General features: G+C 39.9%; 1 protein-coding gene across 1 annotated transcript in view; it reads left to right on the plus strand.

Annotated features, from left to right (window-relative positions):
• The window catches only part of LOC128861886 (protein still life, isoforms C/SIF type 2), a 418,993-nt gene that overhangs the window by 264,568 nt on the left and 137,632 nt on the right, over positions 1 to 16,793 (plus strand). Inside the window, exon 9 of the mRNA XM_054100262.1 lies at positions 1,514 to 1,700. Coding sequence (XP_053956237.1) covers positions 1,514 to 1,700 — 187 coding nt within the window. The remainder of the gene's footprint in view (positions 1 to 1,513; positions 1,701 to 16,793) is intronic.

Here is a 16,793-nt window from a genome sequence, read left to right on the forward strand (position 1 = left end):
TGATGAAAGTGTTTGCTAATAGCCCTTCGGCAGTAAATTTAAATAAGCACCACTTTCAAGAGTTTATACTTCAAAAAAGTGCGAAATCCTTGCGTTGCGACTGCTACCACTGTGCTGGCCGATGTGATGCCATGTTGAGCAATTTTAAGCATATTTTTCGCCCCAAGATGACATGAAGATGACACACATATTCTAAAATGTCGCGAGAAAGTGCCATGTGTCACATTTCCCTCAAAATGGACAAGTATACCGCCTTGACATTTTGATCCTTTTAGTTGCGCTAGCATGGCTTAATACGGTTATATTTATATGACAACAGGTCAATGATCACTGGCAGCATAAAATGTCGAAGAGTTTCTTTCTAACAGCGGTCCTCTCTCCGCAGGTAATGGTACTCATCCCTGTGAAAGAATTTCTCATCAAAAACACCTCCTACCCATATAAAGAAAATTTTCAGAAATGCCAAACAATGACGTAGGTTCGAATAACTATGCATGAAACAGAAAAATAATAGAAAAAGTTTTCTCAAATGGCGGTTGCCCCGCGGCAGGCAATGGCAAACCTCAGAGTGTGTTTTCCTGCTATGAAAAAGCTCCTCATAAAAAACCAATTGCGGTTCGGAATCGAGTTAAAGCTGTGAGTCTCTACATTTGTGAAAAAAAATTAAGACACACGCCACTAATAAGAGGAGAAGTTTGGTCAAACACCTAACAGAAGTGTAGGTGCCAATTATTTATGTATTTTTTTTTTATTTGTTACAATATTACAACGGAGGAAAGCTATTCGATCCTGATCGAACTAAATATTTCCGCGTACACTTCAGTAAAACTTAAGTTGGGCTAGTGTTAACTTTTGGAATCAACTAAACTCGTAGACAGTGGGAGTTATAGCTTGTGACGTCATATAAAGGGGCGGAGATTTAGTTTTAACATATAAAAAGTAGGCTTGGATTTATCCGATTCATACATATTTCTCTCGGATCTAAATAATGCGGGGCAATGCATGTCCAGGTTTGGGAGAGTTTTATTAAGTCGCTGTCGAGATGCACGCACTTACGTAAAAGTGTGTGTGGCACTACTCTTTTGTCAAAATGTTACTGCGTTCTATTTCTTTTTATTTGTGAGAAATTTTTTTATTATGCTTTTTGTTTTAAAAATTATCATTATGTGGGGGGAGGGCGCGGTTATTTACCGATTCTGCCCATTTTCAATACCGATATTCAATGGACAAAATGTAATGGGTGCACCAAGTTTTATTAAAATATATTTATTTTTTGTCGAAACAGACATGGTTAAATCGACTTCTACAATCAACTTCGACTGCAAGTGCACGCGGGTGTAAAACTATATTACAATTTGTAAAAATACCTGCAATAAATTCCTTTGCCGTAATTTTTTACAATCGTCATGTTGGAAAGCCTCATTTTTACTTTAATTTTCAATCTGCATCAAGACCTTTAAAATCTAATTTGTACATTAATCTTTCTTTCTCTTTGCATTTCTTTCCACGCCAGTTGCATAACCACGAATTCGTTGAGGTTTGCATGAAGATACTCTATCAAGTGGAATTACATCGAACTACGCTCGAACAAATGTGGGGCTTCTCCGTCGAAGCGGAATTGATCGAGAATGCCGAACGACAGGATGAACTCTGCTGCTATGTTAGCCGCGTAGAGGATAAGAGTGTAGCCATGCAAAATGGTAAGTAAAACAGAAAAGTACAAAACATTTAATTGCACGCCGAATGGTAAATATTGGAAAAAGTGTAAATAAGCAGTACAAACGTGCATAATGAAGAAAAAAACTCATAATTAAATATTATACTGCAAAAATTACCAAAAGCAATTGCATGTAAAGCATAGATATTTAATTTCTTGGTATAAATATACGAAATTGGTAAAAATTGCAGCTTTTTTACGTTCATTAAAATGAAATTGGATGAATGTCATATCAGCTGTACTTATTGTACAGCCAACAAAATTGCTGCATGATTAAAAATGACAGCGTAAGCGTTTATGCATATATATCTGAACAACAATAATGTCGGTTGCTCGGCTTGTTTACACTGTTGCCTGCCATGTCACGTCCAACATAAAAATTACGAGCTACACCAACAACGAGAAGTATACAAAATTAAAAATCGCCAAATTAATTGCACGATAACAAAGTTACATGGTCAGCACCGCTCGATGCCACAACACTGTTTAAACTGCACGGCTACCCTGCCAACAACCCGGGCGTATACGTAATTTAATTGAAAATCGTACACGCTGCATCATTTCAAACTTGTGAGCGCTCCACGCGCTTCGATTTTACGCCTATAATGCGCTGCTACTGAAGGTTCTTGTCATCGATAAGGCCTGAAATGGCCGCACAGCCGTTTCTTCCAGCGTAGAGTACATGCAACTGTATCTAATATAGTTACTCACTTCAGGTACAGCAAACACTCATACAAACACATATGAACAAACACAGTATGTATGATACAGTAAAATACCGAACTGTTAGTACATACTGCATGTGAAGAAATGTAACGGGAGTTTTAGTGAAAGACTGCGTTTGAAATGCGAAAATGAAAATGACGCAAGGCAATAATCGGATTATCACCTGGAAAATGATACATACACCACCTTTTGCTACCGCTCTTCTCGCAGCATGCCATAGCAGCACCTTTTCTTCACGATCCATACCAATTGAAGTATATTCTGCTTGTATCGATTGAGATACTCTTGGGTGGCTGTTAAGTAAAAATGCTGCCGGCTGCACAAGGCACAACGCATAACTGCGCCTTAATTGTATCAGCAACTTTGTTACCACACAACCCACTTATGCTGATACCCACACACACACACACTCATACTACGTATGCATGTAAATTCTCGTATACTCATATACTCACATATACTCAAAGTACATATGCTAGGATGTGTTTGTGTAGGGAACTCCACATACACAACGCCTATGAATTATTGTGTTATTGCGTTTAACAGCATTCGCTGGGGCTTCCACCCTGCCGACCGGCACAAAAGTATTTAGGCGCAATACAATTCCTTCCCTCTTACCCAAGTTTTGTATGTGCTTACATTTAAATCCATGCTCACACTACTACCGACAAATTGTCAATATAATGCGAAAAAAGGAAACACGCGTAATAAATAACAACGCGATACATTTTTTAATTTAATTTTTCATCATGAAAAATGTAATTTACACTTTTCAGCTATGCAATTTAGCGGGACAAAAATTATGTAAAAAAACCGATTGAGCGACGTTCGAGTCGAAATATTTCGAAAAGTCATATTTGAGCTCCAAATAATAAAGGAAAAAAGAGATAGTTCGATACAATCTTCTGCAGGATCCGGCACGCAAAGTGTAACCAAGGGATGCACAGGCATCAGTTGTCTGTTAGCACGTTGAAGCTTTTTGCTGTAACTAAACGCGAAAAAAGAAAATCAGTAATGGATATCAAACGTTATGGTGTGATTGCATTAAAAACACAACCAGCGATTGTTCGTGAGCTCGAACACCATAAAGTAAATCAAGTTTTGGTTTATCGGACCATTACTCGTTTCAATGATACTGGTAGCATCGCGAAACGTCATGGAGGTGGTCATCAAAAGACTGCAACGAGACGTGAAATGGTCCAAAAAGTAAAGAAGCGAATTGAGCGAAATCCCTGACGAAGTGCCAATCAAATGGCGAAAGAACTGAAAGTATCTAACCATAGCATCCGCCGCATACTGAAAACTGTTCTCAAAGTCAAGCCTTACAATATCCAAAAGGCGCATGATCTCACACCAAAACATCAAAAAGTCCGACTTGAGAGAGCGAAGGAGTTGTTTCGTGGTCAATTTCCGAACAATGTGTTTTCTGACGAGAAAATTTTTCAAATTGAGCAATTCCTAAACTCCCAAAACGATAGAGTTTATTTGATCGACTGTTTATACGAGAATTTGAGTAATCGATTGGCCATCAAGAGGCAGCACCCTCCCCCCACCCCATGGTTTGGGCCGCTGTAACCGCAGATGAGCGTCCTCCAATCGTTTTCATCGAGCCGGGCATTTATGTAAATGCGAAATGTTATCGAGTATTCTGGGCTTTGCTTTGAGGCCGTGGGCAGACAAACCTTTCGGTGGCAGACCATGGGCGTTTCAACAGGACTTGGCACCTTCTCACAAAGCACGAGTGTGCCGAGAATGGCTAAAAAACAACCTTCCGAACTTCATAACGCCCCTCAATGCCTCTGAAATTCACCAGACGTGAATCTGATGGATTATTCTCTTTGGGCCATTTTGGGGAGCAAGGTCCGAGGCGCTGAAAAACGCCAGTGGCCCAAAATACCTGCAAGTCACATTCGGGCAGCTTGCGATTCGTTTCTGGACCGTCTCACGGCCATAGTCAAGGCAAAAGGTGATCATATCGAGCAGAAGTAAATTGATTTCTAATTTTATAATAGGTCTATTTATAAGTTCGTGCGGTTTTACAACAGATGGCGTAACTTGATTATTATTCCATCGATCCACATTTCCAAACATTCATTGGAGAGCTACTGTCGTAAGGCACAAACGTCAGTATACGTTTTTTATTTGAAGCGTAAACAACAATATTTTTACCACACTTGAAAATGTCGAATTTCGTGCCAAATAATGTGTTTTTGCGGGGAATTCTTCTTCATTATTTTAATATGAAGAAAAAAGCAGCCGAAAGTCATCGTATCTTGGTGGAAGTTTATGGTGAGCATGCTCTATCTGAGCGAACGTGCCAGAAGTGGTTTGCACGCTTTAAAAGTGGTGATTTTGGCTTGGAAGACGAAGAACGCGAGGGTGCGCCGCCAAAGTTCATGGATACCGAATTGGAGGAATTGCTCGATCAAGATCCGGCTCAAACGCAAGAAGAGGTTGCAAAAACTTTGGGAGTTGATCAATCAACCATTTCCAAACGTTTAAAAGCCATGGGAATGATCCGAAAGGTAGGCCATTGGGTGCCGTATGAATTGAAGCCAAGAGACGTTGAACGCCGTTTTATGGCATGCGAACAACTGCTTCAACGGCACAAAAGAAAGGGTTTTTTGCATCGAATTGTGACTGGCGATGAAAAGTGGGTCCATTACGACAATCCAAAACGTCGGGCAACGTATGGATACCCTGGCCATGCTTCAACATCGACGTCGGCGCAGAATATTCATGGCCTGAAGGTTATGCTGTGTATCTGGTGGGACCAGCTGGGTGTTGTGTATTATGAGCTACTGAAACCGAATGAAACGATTACGGGGGATGTCTACCGACGACAATTGATGCGTTTGAGCCGAGCACTGCGAGAAAAACGGCCGCAATACGCCGATAGACACGACAAAGTTATTTTGCAACATGACAATGCTCGGCCACATGTTGCACAAGTGGTCAAAACATACTTAGAAACGCTCAAATGGGATGTCCTACCCCACCCGCTGTATAGTCCAGACCTTGCGCCATCCGATTACTATCTCTTCCGATCGATGCAACATGGCCTGGCTGACCAGCACTTCCGTAATTACGATGAAGTCAAAAAATGGATCGATTCGTGGATTGCGGCAAAACCGACCGAATTTTTCACAAAGGGAATCCGTGAATTGCCAGAAAGATGGGAAAAAGTAGTAGTAAGCGATGGACAATATTTTGAATATTAAATTTGTAACCATTTTACGTCAATAAAGTTTCAAATTTCGAAAAAAACCGCACGAACTTATTCATAGTCCTATTATATTATTATTTTCACAAATTTTTAATTTCAATTGAATAACAGTAATTTTCTAAACTAAATTTATAGCCTTTTAGTTGGTTACTCTTCGAGTGCCGGACCCTGTAATAAATAAAATTTAAGCCAATCCCAAAACAATTAAAAATGGATTTTTGATAAAGTTTTGCATTTCACTAAGTACTTCTTCCAAAAAATGTTGACACTATATTCAGAGTTTTTGATGGCATAACTATAATATTTCAGGACCTACTTTGAAGTCGACACAATGAAATTAAACAAATAATAATAATTGCATGCTTTAACACTAAATTTACGGACTGAGCCCATTAGACTCACTTAAGGCTTTGGTAAAATATTTAATATAATTTTATAGAATCAATTTTTTGCAACAATACTTTCGTTCACCAAGGCAAAATCAATATTTTTTTGAAAAAGGTATTTCAATTGATATATTTCAAATCTAATTACGTGAGGCTGCTTTTATAGGAAAAAATCAGAAAAATTTTCTTTTATTATAAACAAACAAAATATCGGGAGACCAATCCGATTATGAATCGAATCCAACTAATATGGAACTATGTTATGACGAAAGTAAAATAGAGGAGGAAGTCATTGAATAGCACTGAAATTTGGAGTAGTGAAGAAGAGGATGTTCGTTAAATAGTTCCTAGCAAAAAAAGAGCGAAGATTATTTATGATTCTGAAACCAAAGCATTTCTGGAAAATATTCAAAGAAGGCAGAAATGGAGGTAAATAATCAGTTTATAACGTATTCAAAGAAGTATCGGATCCAACTGCTTATGCTAAAAGGTACATTATGCTTGGTTCGGTAAATAGTGTCTTTAAATTTATTATCGAAAAAGGCATTCGGCATACATAGGTATATAAGTAAAATCATGCACCGAACTTGAAGAAGTTTGGATTCTAAATAAAGAGACCACCCAAGTAATAATTTCAATGCACGATTTTATTTTCGAATTAACTGAAGAACTAAGAGAACACTTTCGTTGACATGTCGAAAATTCATGGTGTTGACGTACAGAAGAATTATTAAATTCGCGAGTAAAAGATGTGCTAAATGCAATAAAAATGTTTGCGGAAAATGTATTTCAAAAACAGATTTTTCAAAATATTTTCGTTGAAGTTTTTAGTAATAAATATTTAACACATTGACTGCCAAGGCACTTTCAGCAAATAAGATGCTCTGGGGCCACAGCATTTTTTTTTTTGAAATCTCATCAGAGACGTCAAAATTGGAATTTAGGGTAGTGCTGGTAATATTTTCTGCTTAGAAACAGGCAGTTTTTCGACGTGGCGCCTACCGACTTTTTTTAACTCAGGGCCATGGCAGACATATATGCACGACAAAAACATTGGCTAAACATCAAAATACATCGTCGTCATACAAGCTCTACTTCGTTTTGCAAAAACAAAACAATTGGGAGTATGTTGTTTTTGCAAACAAACACCAAACAACGATATATGACGACAATGTATTTTGATGTTTGAATCCGTTGACTAGTAGTAGTAGTAAATGCTTTACAAGAAAGCTACGAAAAAAAATAATGCACAAATACGATGGTTTAGAGAACAAATTACTTCATCGCTTCTAAATTTGCAGAAGCCAGGAAAACATATGAAGCCAAAATCAGGCAATATTCATATTTTAAAAATAAAACTAAGCGCAAGTAATACAAAATTACGTCGAACATGTACTTTATGTTATTCCATAATAAAACAAATGGAAGGAAGGGAGATCGCCAGAAATAAGGCTAAAAGAGTATACACGTATTGCCCGGATTGTCCCCAAGAGCCATTCATGTGTTTAGAATGTTTCGGGAATCACCACAAACAAATTTAATGGGTTCATTTGTATAACTACTTTGTAAAAATAATATGCAACAAATTTTTTGTTACTGCAATAAAATGAATATAATTTTTTTTTCAAAACCAATTTTTTCCAATTGTTTTTTGAGCTGCGCCGAAGCCACTATAACAGAAATTTCAGGGGAAGCCATATATTTTATTATTGCAATAAAATCAAATTTATCGTCTATCGTTGCTGTGTGACATGGCGAGAGAGAATAATAGTCGTGTCGGACATATGTGTCCGACATGGCGTAAACCGCATAGTACAGTGTCACACATATATGGCCGACGTGGCAGTCAATGTGTTAATTCAGTTTAGTTGACACTGGTTTGTTGCAGAAAGCTTAAATATTTTTACATGAGTCAAATTGGCTCACTTCAGTAAAAATATGTATATAATCAACACTCGTAAATCTAATGCTAATTGATCCATTCTCAGCACTGTTTTAATGAAACTTAAGTTTTTCCATGTCTTTTTCAAGCTGTATAAAAAAGATTAAACCCCAGTAAAGTAAAAAGTGTTTAACGTTTACTCGCTTTATTTCAACAATGTTACTAATATTTCACCACAAATAGGAGGAGGAGTTCGGCCAAACACCCAAAAAGGGTGTACGCGCCAACTATAGTTAAAATATGTATACATATATTGTAATATTATATATCCCCATGCAAATTGTTCAAAGAGATTCTCTAACTAATCTTCGATTCCTGCCAATATAATAAATGCTTGCCTACGGGTCCGGCTTTAATTAACATTTTTGAGGATGGGCCTACTAGAATGAAATGATTTTAAGCACCGCTTCACTATCGTACTCAACGCTGTATTACGCCACCAGCAGCACTATTTTTTTAACATCTGCTTTTACTTTTTACTATGGTTGTAGTTATTTTAAATTCTTAGATTTATTTTGGAATGCTATAAGTGTGGCTTCACCAAACCCAAAATTATCAAAGAAATGTTTTTGAAGTGTAATGTCTACATCGTAATATTTGGCTCTTCAAAGACATCTAGCGGAAAATGTTCAGAACTTCCCCTAACATTTCAAAAAATACAAATAGATAGAAAGGTACGCAAGGCTTAAGTTTGTAATGTGCTCAACACTAATATTAGATGCGTTTTCATAATTTCATCTGAATTATTCTATTAGTTCATCAATTTCCGTTACCTCATCTAAAATGTATTAACTGTGCATCATGAAAAATTTTACACTGAAATTCTAAATCCCTTCATAAATCCCAATTAATTTTACAAAGGCATTAAAATTAGCATAGAGAAAAAATTAAGTGCGCAAAATAAAAAGTGTGACTAGTACAAAAAGAAATGACTTATAGTTGCCAGAACTTTGTCCAACCGGCTTACTACCGCTGTTTTTGACGCCACAACAGATATTGCTGAAGCTGGAAGTTTTCTAATTAATTTGTGATTTTTAACTGACACTTCGTTGCAAGCAAAGCAACTAGCGGCGCTTCAATTATGCACACTGTTTTGCGTGATGTAGAATATTGCAGAAGCGGACCAACACGTAGATATATTTATATATCCTCTTCTACTAGTAGTCATATACTTATTCACACAATCAGCTAGCGTGAATGAGTGCTAGGAGAACTAGCTATGGCTAGTATCGCAGATACGAAAAGCTCATCTATAATTTTGCTAATCACTTGCCATCAACTCTGCCTAACCCTTTATCACTCACTACGAATTTTCTTCGGCTTTTTACTTCATACTCATCTTCAGTATTACGAGTTGTAAAAGTAGAAAAATTGTCAAAAATAAAAATTATACAATATTTTTTTTTCTTCTTCTAAGCACTTTTCACTACGAAAACTAAATTTTTTGTTGAGCTAATTTAAGAAATTGATTTGCTTTAGATGAAAGTCATCTCTCTAAAACTAACTTAAAGGCATTTAACAGCGCAGAGGGGTGGTTGACAGCAAGGAGCCTCAACATTCATTCGCTTGAACATATTTTACGTACATAATCAGCCCAATCATAAATATTCCCGGAGATTTACTCTGTAAGCTCGCAGATTTATTATTTCTCAAGGAAAAAACGCCGCAATTCTGAACTCTCGGAGAGAAGATTTCTCCCCAAACCTCTGGAAATAGGAAATTCGAATTTCTAAAGAGCTCAATTCTGAATTTTTGACAATTCCAAATGGTATGAATTCTGGAAAAACTAAATTTAAATAAAAAAATTCATAATATTGGTTTCCGAAGCGCAAAGTAATTGCTTCGGCCTCCCCCTAATATTTTGCAGCGACCTAAAGTATAAGAAACATAACAGAAAGTAATTTATAGGCCTCCTTTTCGCCAAGACTTTGCAAATGGCGAATAGCTAAAGCAAATGAACATATGTCGGCAACGCGGTAAGAGAGCCGCCTTAAATTATATGTGCTGGTAAGGCAGTACGGCCTAATGAGCTATAGCCATACTAGCTAGCCATGAATTTTACTCGATGACTTCGATGTTGCTTTCGTTTGCAATATTTTCGTAAAGTTTTTGTTTTTTGTCCGGACAACTACCAAGTGCAGAACTCAGACATTAATTAAGTCCATTGAACTTCACTTGGATTCCCTTTTAATTTTCTTTAAATCTACCCGATCCCCGAAGAAATCTGAGTAGATCTTGTGGTGCCAAGGAGCCAAGATGGTCGCTTCTTAACACATCAGTGCCAAAGTCCTCGAACCTTATTCGAGCGAAGGCGGGGCAGACGCACAGGAAGTGGTCTACCGTCTCATCCTCCTCTTCACAAACTGGGCAGAGTACACTGTCTGAGATGCCCACCCTTTCTATGTGCTTCTCCCACAGAAAGTGGCCCGTCATCAGTCCAACCAGCTGTCTGCACTCCCTCCTGCTTAATGACAGGAGGGTTTGCGACAGTCGATCGGACATGACAGGTAACATCAGCTTGGTACATCTGCAGCCTCTCTCAGCCTGTCAAGCTCGCTTGTGGGTTTTAGTAACTCATTGGCTAACCGTGGCCTTGATGGCTGCAGAAGGGTGTGGCAAAACGGGCTCTAGGCCAAAGAAGTTGGCCTCAGAGCCAACCTTAGCTAAGGTGTCAGAGGTCTCACATCCCACGATACCCACGTGTCCCTGGACCCATGTTAGCATCAGGCTGTTATGTCTACCGACATAGTACGGCCTAGATTTACAGGGCTCCACTACCTCTGATGTGGTTGGGGGGCTGTCTAAGGCCATGAGCGCAGCTTGGCTGTCGCTGCAGACATATATAGATCTGCCTCTCCATCGCTTTTCCACAACAAAGTTCATCGCTTCTTGAACTGCATACATCTCCGCTTGAGACACAGATGCATGCAATCCAAGAGCAAAGTGCAGTTTTGTCCTGCTGGATTCGACGCAGACCTCAGAGCCGGAGCCAAGCTCGGTCCTGGAGCCATCCATGAAAATGCGAAAACAGTGTTTGCCATACTCATTTTCAGAGTTTGACCACGACTGAACCTCTGGCAGCACTACACTGTATCTCTTTTCAAGTACGACTCTTGATGGCATGGAGTCAAGGGGCATGGAGAGAATGGTTGGATCGACGTCCATGCCTTCTCTGTGTTCCAATTGTGTATTCAACCTGCAGATGGCCTTCAAGGCCTCTCCTTGGATGGAAGCATCAAGTGAAGGCAAACCAATCAGAGCATCTAATGCCGGGCCTGAAGTAGTCGGAAAAGCTCCGGTGCAACAGATGGCCACAGAGCGGTGTAGTCTCGATTAGGTCCCCCTGACTCCTCCTAAAGAAACAGGGCTCTTGCACTGTTGTTATATGAGGTAATGTGTGCTGCTGGGTAAGCCATCTACTTAAGAGTGCAGTAGCGGTTTTGGAATGCTGCAAGTTAATCTGTGTCACCGTCTGGGGACGGTAACTACGGGAACCACAGTCTGAGCCACTCATTTGGGATAGTTATGGAAAGTGACAGTCTCAAAGAAGAGGCTCAGACGGTTCCTGTACCGAGAGCCCATGACATCAACACTGGCCTCATCCACTCGCACCACAAGAGAAGCCCCGTCCTTTCCTTCCCGGTTGCTACTCTTGGTGTGCGAGAGGGTTCGCCAAAGCCTCGTGTTGATGTCCGGATTCTGGGCACGCAGGCAGGACAGGACATCCGCTGTGGACAGATCGGGATCCGGAATCCAGCAGATGGCCTTCCTGAAGGATACACTCTCCTCGCTTTAGACCGCGAAGCGAGTGGTCCCATGGGGGGCACGTTATTGACAGCGGTCCTGATCCACTCAAAGTTGGCCAGCGACGCGCACGTCACCTTATGGTGCCACCCATTGTCTCATAGCCCTTCACGTTGGCTTCAGGACCGGAGATAACAACCCAACGCATCAGCCGGCTTTTGCAGAATTTAATTTCTGCATCAGTCAGCTGATGGTCAGGCCCCAGTTTTCCGATCACAGCCACAGGGTGTGGGCTAGCAGCATTCTCGCTGTAGGATGGCTTGGCCACACCCTTAGATGTGCTCGGGCACAGATCCAGTTCACCATCCTCCACTGACGAAATTTTCGCCGGGCAGACAGCTGGGTTGGACTTGTTGTCGAGGCGGCTATTAGACCGCGGCCCAGCAGAACCATCGCCCGCCACATTGACTGGCGCCGATATAAAGCTCGTACCTTGGCGGGTCGTGGCGCGGATATCCGCATCAGCCTCAGGGCAGGGAGGCAGCACAGCTTTCAGACACCGTCTTCCTCCGTTTACGTCTAGAGCGGGACAATTTGGGAGTACCAGTGCCCTGCGAGGACCCGTTGGCTTCTATTGGTGTGACTTCCGCCGATTGAGGCCTTTTGGAGGACGCAGACGCAGAAAGACCGACAGAGCCGCATGAGGATTTCTCCCATATGAACCTTGCCCGCCGCTTTCTCCTTTCCCTTCCCTAGAGCTGAGAGACTTGGGTAATGGTTAGGGCCTCCAGAATCGATATCCCTGCCGCCGAAGCGGGTGGATTGCCACTTGTGGGGGCTCCACCTGGAGTAATTAAGCCATCGTTTTTCATTACCTTTTCGGTTTTTGTTCGGGACTCCTCCCTAGCCAGTTTGGTTCGCGGATAGCACCCTAATTCTATGCCAACTTTGAGTCATCACACGAGTGTTGGAACCTATCCCAGCTGAGAAGGCCACTATTATGATGCCAGCGCTTATGTATCCACCACCTGAGACGCGCCCGATAGGAGATCAGGCAACTCCACACGGGTTCATTAAGTTAATCGAGCATAGAGATAGCGAACGGGGAAATGGCGAATAGAAAAGGCCTTATATAATCAACTGCAAAGTGGTAATCCAATTTTCTAGAATTTGCAAAAGTTTTAATAAAAAATGAGCAAAAAAGTTCAAAGTTCAACAAAAAATAATTATAATTCTTTTGTTATTGCACTTTCTTAATACTAAATATTTAAATAAATACAATATAACTACTATTCGTTGTATGATTGCTGTCGCTTTGTTCAGCTGAGCAGCCTTTTTCACTGCATGTGCGAAATTTATTCAAAATGGTGATAAGATTCTGCTCATTTATTCATGTCACAGTTACATTATTTCCAACCACTGGTATAGTGCTTTGCTTCAATAAGTAACAATAAATAACAAAATCAGTTGTTGTTAGAAAATTTGGCAGTTTGTTATTTTTGAAAGAGGGTTCAGTTCATTTGAAACAATACCGAAAAAGCTGATAAGGCTGAAGGTCATTTAACATTTTATTCGCACGTACACGCAAAGTCTACTCCAATCCTCACCAAATATTCGATTTATATTTATGTTGCCAAATGCAGAGCACATTTTAATTATAATTTCATATAACTGCAATTATAAACCGAAGCTTTCAGGCTCAACTACAATTTATTTTCAGCACTTAATTAAAGCTCAATATTACAACTTCCAATCGTTTTTAGAATTTCCACTCACAGTTGCTCCGCTGCCGCCTTCGAAGTTGGTGCTGTTTTTGTGCATAGCCACTGGATTTAAACTTTATGCAAATAATACTTTGAACTGGCAACAGATTTCAAACAACCACACAGAAACACACATACACACACGCATATTTGGGGACTTAGAGTAGTGCAAGTAACGCATGGAAAAGCATTAAATCGTATGTTTTTATGTGCATAGATATGTTTGACTGCTGACTTTGGTTGCCGCCGGTGGCCTAGTTTGCTGTATGTGCAACAATGTGTAAGTTTTTAAGTCATTGGATTAAAGTGCCAAGATACGTGCATTTGTGCACAACAATAACAACAACAACATTGTCTTACCGTAACACATGTATTGATATGCATGTGTGGCTGTGTGTATATTTATGTACATATATGCGTGCTCGTACATATGTATATGTATATATGCATGCTTGAATTTAAGTATGGAGTTGACACTGGTTCTGCAATGCGTATACCCAATCTCGTGCAATAATCACCTTGCAAACACATATGCACATATTTTAGCACACACATCCATAGACATACCTAACCACATCGAGTTACCAAGTTATGGCCTGGTTGACCCTTTTCTGCTGGTGTGGTTGTGTGGTTGTATTGGCCCTTTGCCAAACGTATTCCTGGCTGGTGTTGCAATTGCATCATATTGCATCACATCACAGCGTGTCACTTAAAATGCAACATACGTTGTCAACAACTCGGCACGAACTCAAGCTCACATTCACATACAAACCCACATATTTACACATATACACAATTCGTTACTTTGCGTGCTATAAAACCACTTCGCTGAGCAGACAAACACGTGAAGCGTGTAGGTATGCAAATACTATGTCGCACAGGCGAGCCAAGGTTGTGATAGCACCAGTTAGCAGCAGGACCATTAGCAGTCGCCTTGTCTACGCTGTTGATAGTCTTCCATGTGTTCGCATAACCGCTGTTATTTCAGTATTTGTTTCAGATTCTACACAAATGAAACCCAAGCCGATTCTTTGGCTTGTTTGCTTTGTGAGCGAGACTTGATGCGTGCGTTGAATTTTCATGCAACGCTGGTTGATACGTGCACCTCTGATTTTTCGTGAAAAATATTTATTTTTTTGTTATTTTCTTTTAATTTGCCAATAGTTTACTAGCAATTTTGTTTTGTTTTGCTATACCGCTACGACAAACTAATTGTCATTTTTCTTTCGGTTCTTCATTTTCTGTCGTCGCGTATCCACATAAACAAGTCTCGTATGCAGGATGTTTTCGATTTTTATCTAATATATTTGTAGTTTATTTGACGTTTTCAGCTGCAAGTTTTTGTCGCCTTAACTTGATTACTACTGTTATGTGAAACAAATATGCATTCACATAAGATATTCATTCGCATTGCTGAAAATTTTAAAATTCCAACAATTTTAAACATTCGTTTCTATATGAAATTTAATTTTAAAAGGAAATAAGAAATTTTTCAAATAGCGTTCGCCCCTCGACAGGCAATGGCAAACTTCGGGCTGTATTTTTGCCATAAAAAAGCTTCTCATAAAAACCATCTACCGATCGGAGTCGGTTTAAACTGTAGGTTCCTCCAGTTGTGGAAAAATATTACGACGCACACCATAAATTCGAAGAGAAACTCAGCCAAACACCGAATAAAGGGTGTAAGCGGGAAATTCATATGTATATCTTATATAAGTATGTATATATATATATTTATATATATATAATATATCTGAGGAGTTTGCGGCTCCACTAATAATACCACAAAGAGTTCCTAACAAAACATCTTGTTTCATGTATAAAAAATCCGTTTCAACATATGATAGAGAAAAATACTTACGCTCAAATCATGAGTAAGGTCCAATGAACAGCTTTTTTATGCATCTCTGGCATTTTTAGGACTACCCCAAAACAAAGCGCTGGAAGTGCTAATCAATTTACCTGCCCTAAATCTAGTAGGGAAACACGTGACCGCCGCCTCGGCGCTCAGACTCAAAAGTATGGCGCTATGGAAAGACCGGTGGTTTGGCCACGCTTCTATTTTGCACTCTCTGAATAGTCACAAACCAGAAGTAGACTACTCTATCCCTAAACTCACCTTTGAAAGGCTCTTCAAGACGAATATACCGTCAAGAAGAGAGTGGCAGACACCAAGGCCATGGAAAAGGGGGGAATTAATCTTTCATGCAGATGGTTCCAAGCTAGACGATAAGGTTGGCTATGGAGTTTTCTCGAGGGAATTAGGACTATCCGTTCGACTACCAGACTACTGCAGCGTCTATCAGGCAGAGGTACTAGCTATAAAAGAAGTGGCTACATATCTAAATACGAACGCCTCGATATTCTCGGATAGCCAGACGGCCATCAAATCAATGAATGCGGCTTTACTAAGTCGAGGGTTGCACAGGAATGTCGAGCAGCCCTAAATGATATTAGCGTCATATTCAAGGTCAGCCTTATTTGGGTTCCGGTACACAGAGATATTGAGGGAAACTGTAAAGCCGATGAACTAGCCAGAGAAGGTACTGCTCTCTAACTGCTCAGTGATAAAAGTACCATTGGAATACCCATGGCCACGAGTAAACTAATAATAAAAAACCACATTATCCAATAGGCCAATAGGTCATGGAGAAATGAAGATACGTGTCTAACAACTAGGCCACTATGGCCGCAAGTAAACAAGAAAAGAACAAAGAAATTGCTTAGTCTCTCTAGAGACAATATCTCGAAGGTCGCGACTTGTTTAACCGGTCAGTGGCTATTTGGCTGGCATTCCTCGAGACTAAGAGTTTTCTCCCATCAATATTGCAGAAGTTGCAGAGATGAGGAGGAGGAAGAAACAGTCTAGCACTTCCTTTGCAATTGTCCAGCCCTAGCTAAAATCAGAGCAGGTTGTCTAGGTAAATACTTTTTTAATTCTCTTACAGAACTGTCTGGCGTGGGGTTCCACGAAGGAAGATAAATGAGGTTCCCGTGTAGCACAGTGGTATCACAACGGACCTGTAAGGTCTAAATGAGTTGGTCGTGTAGACCGACTACCACCATAACCTAACCAAACCTGAACACTATCGAATATTTAAGAAAAAACCGTATCAAAAAACATTAAAAACTGTATGAGTTATCATGCAGACTGTGCCGGAAAAATTAGTATCGAGAAAAACGAGTTTAAACTTTCAAGTGCATTTCGCTCGAGGTCGCGCGTATTTAAAGCAAGAACTTTAAATGATTTTTTTAATTTATTTTGTTAACTTACGTTTAATCTCCTATT

The sequence above is a fragment of the Anastrepha ludens genome, chromosome 4 (assembly GCF_028408465.1).
Source record: "Anastrepha ludens isolate Willacy chromosome 4, idAnaLude1.1, whole genome shotgun sequence".
Taxonomy (NCBI): Eukaryota; Metazoa; Arthropoda; class Insecta; order Diptera; family Tephritidae; genus Anastrepha; species Anastrepha ludens.